The sequence below is a fragment of the Strongylocentrotus purpuratus genome, unplaced genomic scaffold (genome assembly GCF_000002235.5).
Source record: "Strongylocentrotus purpuratus isolate Spur 01 unplaced genomic scaffold, Spur_5.0 spur5_contig_865, whole genome shotgun sequence".
In the NCBI taxonomy this organism is placed as follows: domain Eukaryota; kingdom Metazoa; phylum Echinodermata; class Echinoidea; order Camarodonta; family Strongylocentrotidae; genus Strongylocentrotus; species Strongylocentrotus purpuratus.
In genome coordinates, this window is record NW_022145574.1 from 1,271,391 (window position 1) to 1,281,172 (window position 9,782).

At 37.6% G+C, this 9,782-nt stretch overlaps 1 protein-coding gene across 1 annotated transcript; it reads right to left on the reverse strand.

Annotated features, from left to right (window-relative positions):
- Nucleotides 1-1,099: 1,099 nt before the first annotated feature.
- Nucleotides 1,100-9,782, reverse strand: LOC585144 (proton-coupled folate transporter). Its single transcript, XM_030973682.1, has 7 exons — nucleotides 9,136-9,782; nucleotides 5,904-6,188; nucleotides 4,647-4,856; nucleotides 3,675-3,806; nucleotides 3,257-3,340; nucleotides 2,669-2,825; nucleotides 1,100-1,619 (listed from the first exon to the last, which is right to left on the reverse strand). Exons 1-7 carry the CDS (start codon nucleotides 9,665-9,667, stop codon nucleotides 1,550-1,552), a joined length of 1,470 nt encoding a protein of 489 aa, XP_030829542.1. The 5' UTR covers nucleotides 9,668-9,782; the 3' UTR covers nucleotides 1,100-1,549.

Sequence of the window (9,782 nt, forward strand, 5' to 3'; positions counted from 1 at the left end):
TTGTATATTCTTCTCTGTCATCAAATATATACATTTACAAACTTTGAAACAATGAGTACAATAGAGGGTTATAAGCAAATCAAGTTTATTTCAGGTATAGGCAAACATTGTAACCCTCCTATATCTCATGTATGAAAGAATACCAGTTGATCAGTCTTCGAGACGGACGCATTTAGAGGACAATCAAATGTCCTTGAATAATGAGATAGATACTGCATCAATGTTTAATTGGTTTACGGTTTCACATGTGAGAAGGGAGGAAGTCCTGAAAAGGAGCGCTGGGTAAAAAGAGAGAAGAGAGAGAGAGAGAGAGAGAGAAAGAGAGGATGTGTAGATAGAAAGGGAGCAAGGGAGAGAGTGGTAGATAAAGAGAGAGAGAGAGAGAGATGAGTACAGTAGACAGAGAGAGAGAGAGAGATCAAGGGAATGAGAGATGAGTAGATAGAGAAAGAGTGAGGAAATATCGTGTATATGATTGTATGTGCGTGCGTTTGAGTGTGCGTTTGAGAAGGGGGATAGAGACGCGTGGAATTATTTGTATAGTTTCCTACAAATAAATGACTTAGCTATTCACGAAATTAGACAATTTAATAGAAGGGGGCGCCAACGGTTGAGTTAAATACGGCACTCGCGAAACAATGTTACTAAACAATAATCAAATATGAAAAATCTCCGAAACAGTTTTAGGCTGGGCCCTAAAGGCCTACATAACCTTCAGAATAATGATCATATAAGGTTCAAAGTTAGGTCTGGATAGAGGGTGTCGTGGTCAAATGGATACGTCACTGGACAGTGGATCACAAGGTCCACGATTCGAGTCCAGCCGCGGCACTAATGTCCTTTGGCTAGACATTGATCTACATTTGCCACGCTCAACCCAGGTGATGCAAATAGGTCCCTGGCACGAATTAATTCCTTGAACTGCTAGAGCGCCAAAGCCATGGTTATAATCGGGAGCGCCAGGAGTGTCAAGTCTGACAGATATGAGCGCTATACCCAAGCACCCCATTAAAAAAAATATATTACGCCAAGCGCTATTCCTTTTTTAAAAACTTTCTTTTAAGTATAAATGTATGTATAAATAGTATAAAAAGATATATTTCTTGATATATTGCGTCGTAGTCGAGTGGTTTATATACAGGAGGTGCGACGAATGTCTTGGGTTCGAGCCCCCACGCGTCACTAGGGTCCTTTAACTTTGCCTAGCCTTTGAACTGCTCTCTCCACCTAAGGTGTTGAATTGAGTACCAAAATCAGTAGCCTAGCTGGAGCCGACTAATATTGGAGCGCATCGGGCAACTTTCACCGTGACTACCGGAGCTACATTATACAATAAGATGTAAACGTAATTTTTGATAAATGATGTATCCACAAAACTCTTCTCCAAGAGATTAGGGAATCCATCCAAAAACCAACATGGAGGCCGAGATGGATGCACTAAATTGACACAAATTGATGAGCTCTGTTTTGACATCGATGATGCTGATGATGCTCCTGATTACTATGGAAACCAGTGGATGCCATCCGAATTGAACGCTGTCTCTGTTTATCAACCATCGTCATCACCTGGTATTTGCGTGTAGCCTAGGTGAGTTTCCGTGCCATAACTTTGAACAATCCTGCAAAAGAGTACAACGAAGAAAGATGTATATTATAACGTTCTTAATTGGAGAACCATCATGCACTGTCTTGTGATTTTTTCGTTCATGAATAGGGAGGCTTTAATGGCCACAGCCCTAGAGACCGACGATCAGACTCGTAGGCCTTCTAGCCATTTCCAGATGGTTCAACTGTTGTTTAAATGATTGATTGGTTGCAGAATTTTGCCATTTAAAATGACAAAGCATAATACATTTTTACAAAACACTAACACTTGTTTAGATAAAAAATGTCTTAATTGTATGGAATTAAATTGAATTAAATTATACTAATGAATAATTATGAAAGAAAGTTCTCTTAATCATTAACTACGGAAAAGAAAAGTGAACCTACTTAAAAGCTAGGCACTAGAACAAAGATCCATAAAACTGACATTTATTTTTCTATATTAAATCGCTTATGTCTAACTTTGTTTTGTCGATCTCATGGGATGTCGGTTTCTTAAGATGTCGGCCTCTTGGACTGTCAGCCTTCTAAGATGGCCTCAAATTTAATATATACTGTTGCACATCAACTTGGAATGATTATTTCTTAGCTTTTTACATCAAGAGATTGTGACAATATGATTAATTTTTGATAGATAAAGTTTATATCTTCTCAGAACTTTAGTGATCATCTCTATGACTCTTTAGATTCAGTTCATTAATTCAGTTCTGAGAAGAAATAAACTTTATCTATCAAGAATAAATAATGTTCTCACAATCACTTCATGAAAAACGATGAAAGAGTTATGAGCAGGTATCTTTGATATTGGTGCCGATGAGAAATTACGCTCAAAATTTGACGAGATATGAGGAATTATATTGACAGGGAATCTTATGCAATATTGTGGTCGTGAAAGCCGTTTTGACCCGGCGTTTTATTGAGACTAAATACATTTTATATTAGCACTTTATCATTATCATTATCATCATTATTTTGTTCTCGATAAATTCAAACCATCAAAAGGTACTGCATGATAATTGCAGTATGCCTTATAGGTGATTAACTAGAAGAGAAAGGAATTTACCCGTTCAGAATTGTAGGAAAAATCAATAGTCCAGCCAAAACGTAAAATGCTAGAGGCGAAAAGAATGACACTGTTGAAGCGTAAAGGGCGTTTGCCAGAACCGGTCCAACGAACTGAGATATATTCACCATACAACCAGCCAGAGCAAAGACAGACCCTGTTGTAGATATGAATGAGAAATTAGAAAGTAAAGTATAAATTCATCATGATGACTATTACAGTAATTTGTATCATCAACATGATCATGCTATTGATGATCATAATCATAAATGTTATCAACTTAATTTTCTTGACATCTTGATTTTCATTTTCGTAATTGCCACAATACATGATCATTACTTTTATCATTAAGCATTTTTTGTCAAATCGATCATCATCACCATCATCATCACTACAATTGTACCAACACCAACATCACTACCACCACCATCGTCATCAATCAATATCGTCTTCTTTATTGTCATCACCATCCTCATCATCATATAGGCCTTTCATTGTCGTCATTATGATCATCAAAAAACTTCTCCTCATCACCATCAGACAAATTCTTCTTTAAATATCACTCTAATTCCTATCAGGCCAACCTACCCTGTTCGTGCTCATCCACGAGTTTAGAAAGGACTCCTTTCATAACAGGCGAGATGAGACATCCTATGCTGTATGGAACCAGTGCTATATAAAGATTTTTTAAACAAATGATAAAAAGTATTAGTATCTTGTGTGAGTAGTTACCTTTATTCAATATATTTAATGTTTCCGAAGGAAACCATGATTATAATTATAATAATAATAATAAAAGATGAAAGGTGCAGGCACAAAGGAGTCAGTGGAAGATGCAGCCATTCAACAAAACCTTTTCTTCGTCATAATTCTATTTTGCCTCTGATACAAACTTATTACATCATTTTATGTAAATTATTTGATTTATATATCTTGTTATTCTTGTATATTCGTTTACCAAAACGGAATAAACAAATAAACACATATACGACAAATTCACTCTTACCTATGAATAGATACGGCGTAGAGGGCGCTACACCTGTCGCCACGCAGGAGGCTGCCATGGCCAGCGTTCCGCAAAAGATCATCCACAAATCATCCATACAAATTCCGAACAGTTTCACAGCTACTGTTACACCTGTGCATATGGCAAGATATAGAGTACAGTTCAATGGTTGCTGTAAAACTTTGATTTTGTTTTTATGTTACCTCGAATACCTCGAAAGAGGATGAGAACAAATAAGGAAGAGAGTATAATTTCAACAGGCGCTAAATCCTAAATCGTTACATTCCAAAATGTACCAGGATAGAGAGAATAAGAGGGAATGAGAGAGAGAGAGAGAGAAAGAGGGGATAGAAAGTGAGAAATATAAAGATAGAGGGAGAGAAAGAGAACAGAGTAATAGAATACCAAATGAACGAACAACATTCACGACGAAATCCGCGACGAAATATGCGACGCGACATATTCTGTCGCGAATAATTCATGACGAAACTCACGACGTCGCGTATTTCGTCGCGAATTTTAAAATTTGCCACGTTTTGAATTTGGTCGCGAATTATCTGCAATTTCATGGTGTCCCTTTTGGGCTACCATAGATTTCCTTTAAGCTAGATTTTCCGAATTGTGTAGCTGTGATGCAGGCTAGTTCTGTTGATTAGTATTTTTTTAAACCGAAACCATTTCGGATATACTATCTGCGATGGGGGAAATAAACACAATTTGTATAAAACAGAAAAACACATCGAAAAGAAAATTACGAATGCTGGGTACATTTATCATGAAAGTTATGCAATCATTATTCGTTTATACATCGGTTATGATACACAGGATGAAGTTGTGTTTTTTAAAGAATGAACAAATATTCATAATACATGTAAATAAACATTAATAACATCCCTTTTTGTGTTTATGAAAGAAAAATACATCCATTATAATTCATTATTAGTTTATTGAAAAATAAAATGAATGTAGTACCGATGACGGGTAAGATAGCCACAGCGGCGGTAAAATAGCCCACAATACTCGGGCCCCAGCAGAACGGTGGACCGAGCCCATAGGTGGGGACGATCTGAAGCCCGTTGATCACGGTATTCAAGAAGAGTTCGGCGATAAAGAGGAAAGCGATCTTCCAACGTCTGCCGTTGACGTTGATGGAAAGCAAGCGGTAAATCCCGCGAAAGATATCTGTATGAAATAAAAATGAACCATCATGCAAATCGCGATTATTAGGATTTTATATATAATTTATTCATAAATATATTTTTATTTATCATTACTACTTGTGGGGGGGGGGGTGGCTTGGGGGTTCTGCGATCAACATGAGTTTTTAAATTATGATCAAGAAAAGTTTTTGGGGGTTGGATAGACAATTTTATTTTTTAGATAATGTCATTATATATTGTTGTTGGTTGAAACTAATGATCAGTGCTAGTCGCCAGGAAGTTGGTGATCATAATCATACACAAATTATTGTTGTAAACAGACATTACGGGCTACGCAAGTTACGTCTGTCATCCATACTTAAAGTATATACTTAAAGTATGGATGGCAGACTTCTCAGCAGCCACTTCTATTATACCAGAGTCCACTGTTTCCGATAATTCATCAATATACAAACTTAAAAACTTTGGAAGAACGAAAACAAAAAGGGTTGTAAGCAAAATAATCGAGTTTCAGGTATGGACACACGTTGTAACCCTTTTATATCTCAGTTATGTTTTGTATGAATTCAAAATGTTAAAATTAATTTCATCTGATCATGTAGACGTACATGTTCAAATCATTTACTGCAATTAATAGAAAATAGTATGAAATTTACATTCTTGGATAGAAAAATCCATGTTTGAAAATAATGACATAGAAAACATTGAATTCCATATTTAAATTCAATTCAAATAACACACAAAAACATAATAATAATAATAATTACAGTGCTTATATAGCGCCTAACACTTACTTTGTCAGAAGTCTCTAAGCGCTCTACAATTATAATGCAGCATAATTACCCTGGCTTTATTAGTGCAGCTGTTACGCGCGCTGCGTTTCAAGGAATACATTCCTACCAGGTACCCATTTACTTCACCTGGGTGGAGTGTGGCAAATGTAGATCAATGTCTTGCCAAAGGACATTAGTGCAGCGTCGGGACTTGAACCGCGGACCTTGTGATCGGCAGTCCGGCGACGTATCCACTATAAGAGAAAATTTGCAATAAGGATAATCAATTTCTTCACCTTTGATGTATTCACCCAAAGTTTCCTCTGTATCTTCCTCTACCGTTTCGGGCGTGGTCAATGGACAAACAGCATAAAGTAACCCTGGCAACGCCACGCCTAGTGAAGTGCAGAAGGCCACGCCTATACCGCAGTATTGTATAATGAAGCCGTTGATTGGCTGGATAACTCCGGAGCCTAGAACAAGCGCCGCCTCCGCAATGACGAGACGCCATGTTCGCTGCTCCACACTAGTGACGTCAGCGATGTATGCTGATGCTGTACTGAGCAAAAGTCCATATCCACCTGAACGCGAGATCAGCGAAATGACAAGTGGTTGGTCTTTAAAGTAAATAATCAGCCAATTAAACATGGAACATTTTAATATATTAAATTGTCTATATCGATACTGATGTGCGATTGGTCGAAATGCTGTCACATGACCATCGCAACGAGGATGAGAAGCGTTATATCTGACTGGAGCTAATATTTTGTTTTTGTTTTTGTTTCGTTTTGTTTTATTTCCACTTTTTCATATCAATACAAAGAAAAATACAAATAAATATAATGAATAACATGTAAGTTTGACAAAATTTGTTTCTAGTTGAAATAAAAGTTTCATACAAAAGGAAAAGCAGGAGACCACATGTCGTAAGCGTAAATGCTTGAACATGACCGTGGCCTCTGCCGAGTTAACAAAATAAAAGAACAACCCATGCAACTGCATCCAGTTTCTCTACATTTCTCACAAGTTCTATGATTAAGTTAAATGATAATACTTTAATTCTAGTACGCTTGTACGCTAGTACGCTTGTATATACGTTCTACATTAATGCTTCCATCTTTGTAGTTTTGCTAGTCGGTCTCAATACAAACTAAAGGTCTTTTTTTTTTCTTCTTCTTTTTTGAGGGGTGGGGTCAAGGGGTCATGAAATAGCCTTCCTTTTGGCGGAAGCGAACCATTTCAAGAGGAAACTTTCGACTCACAGCTGACGCAGATATTTCAAGGGGCCTGGGTAGGTGGGGAGGGGAGAAGGAAAGGGGATGTAGAGTCCCAGGTGAAATGACGGCTTAACCTTTCGACGGAAGTGCAACATTTCGGGAGGAAGTTCATGATATTTTAAGATTGTTATATTATATCTCACATAGACAAAGAATATCCGGTCCCCTTGAGGTGATCGTTGCAAAAAAGTTCTTTAACCATATTTCTAAGAGAAAAGGGAGGGTATGGAAATGAATAGGGACTTTTAGATTTGCGTGGACTGATACGTGTGACGTCCATTCAAGGCAGTGCATTAAAAGGACGTCGACCGTAGCAATCCACATTGTCTTCGTACAAATCTAAAAGTCCCTAATGCCTGATCTTCTACAAATATTTTGCTGAACGTTGTTGAAAGACAGGTGAAATGTGAAATATTTATACACAATTGCTTTGAGACAATTCATGTAGTTTGATGATATCTATGATTGAAAGGTTATCTCTATTATTCTCATTAAAGTAAAATATAGTCTATGATTCCTGAACTACAAAATTGTAAATTGTTTATTATAACGAAAAAAGGACGATTCCTTAAAATTGGAATGAGAATTTCATGTAAAGTTAGACTGAGTTGAATCAGGAATCCATTTGGATGAAGAAATATTTCAACCATGACTTCACATACAATGGGGATACTCCGCCACATAATTTTGTTACCGTTATTAAAAGAAAACCATCTTTAAAGGTGCTATGTTCCATTTGCATGTCATCAAAATGTAAAGATTAAATTCCAACGGCATTTGAAAGACAATAATTATTTAGAACTTCTCTCAAAACAAAAGGGTTTGAAAATGGCTTTTTGTGGGGAAATAATGACCAATAGTTGTCGAATCAACAAAAGTGATTGCAATCAACTAAACGGGTTCCCTTGCATAATTTCAACTGCTAACGTTTAAATTTCACAGTTAGGACAGATATATTCATAATTCCCGCAAAGTTCTACAGACTTTGATGTTGGCTGCAAAAGGGATAAAATATCTTTAATGCCCTTCCTGATTAAGGTGAAATTCTTTTACATTAATTTGGCAATAACAAACCAACATCCCATGATCGATCTATGTTTCCTTTTATCAAAGTCCAGACATATACAGGGTGGGCAAAAAAAAAAACGGCAACACCTAAGATCTACACATTTCAACGATATACAGTGCGTCCCAGAAAAACGAAACCAAGAATTGTCGATGTTTTATCATAACTTAATCGCAAATATAATTAAAAAATGACACATATTTATAAAGGTTAACTCCTCCTCTTTCATAATGATGCAACTCAAGTGATGCATATTTCATGCATGAATGATTAAAAACAATTTGAAGAGAGGACCAAAACGTCATTTGGCGAGCTGTATCTGAATTCAGAGAGAAAATCACACTTCTAGTAAGTTCATTTTTTGCCCTTTCAGATGACACCTCAATCAGGAAAAATGAGCCAGGAATAACAAAGTTTTGTTTGTTTAAGGTAATACTTGCATTTACATAATTTGATTTAAAAACGAATTCGCGTTCATTGGCTGCCTGCCGTAGCAACAAACAGAGTTGACGAAAGACTGTGTCTGTTGCTACAAAATGAAAGAGGAGGATCTAACCTTTACAAATATGTGTCATTTATTAATTATATTGTGATTAAGTTATGATAAAACATTGCAAATTCTCGGTTTCGTTTGTTTCTGGGACGCACTGTATAATGACTCACTGCTTATCACCACAGCTGATCGTGTGGGTAGTCATCCTGCGCAAATTTCTCCCTGCTTGAAGCATGACTATATACGGTTGCAAAGAAGGTAGCAACAGAATAGCCATAGATTCAAATCGCCTTACCCCAAATTGTTGATCTTGGTGTCATTTTGTTTGGAAACGAATTTCCTTCCAAAATTAATAAATCGATGACATTGTGCCAATCATGACGTTGGAATTGCAGATCTCTGGTGTAGAGTTCTTGTTTTGGCCACCCTGTATACTAGCTGAAGACGTCATTGTTTTTTTCATTCATGCATCTATTTTTTTGTTTGGGGTGGGGGGGGGGGGGCGAAGAAAGTTGAAGCGTTTTAGGCATTCAAAAATGGCTGAAATCAGAATATCACAATGTTACTATTAAAAAAATTGTTGTTGGCTATTACGCGCTTGTTAAGATATGCGAAAAGTCTGAAAAGGCCTTAATGTTGTTTGGTTCATTGTTACCATAGTTACAAAGAAAATGAAGGCATGCATGATATACCTGCAAGGCCCTGTAACGTATCAGCAACAAAACACACCCATATTGGTAGATGCGCGTAGAAGATGGTGACGTAAAGCGCGCACTGAATGACCAGACCAATGATCGGCACGACGAGACCGATCCTCCGTCCAATGCGATCGCTGAGTGATCCAAGGAGTATCGTCGAGAAAATGGCGGGAAAAGTACTAAGTGCGTTCAAGATCAGCGAATAAAGCGATAACTCGACTTGAATCGCCTGCTGCAGTTGAATACTACTGCTATTCTGGATGGCTGCGTCGCATTCCGATGACTCGTTAGCGCCATAATCAGAAGTCTGGTTGAATTTATCATGCGCGATGCGGGCGCGGAGGTACTGCAACCTCGTCACCAGGAGACCGGCGCTAGCCATGTTGGAGAGAATCAGCAGAGGTTCGACTGTGATCCACCGGCCTCGGGCAACCTCCCGCCCGGTCTTCTCCAAAGTGTAAACATCGGTAGAAAAGGAATTCACGTCTAAACTTGACGTGAACGAAGTTCTCCTCGCTCTAGGCATGTTCCTAATCACAAAATAATGTTAATATACAAGCAAGATCCTCTCAAACAGAATGAAGCCGCTCACAATGCAATAAGGGCATTACTAGACACTGTTTAGACACTGTTTGGTAACT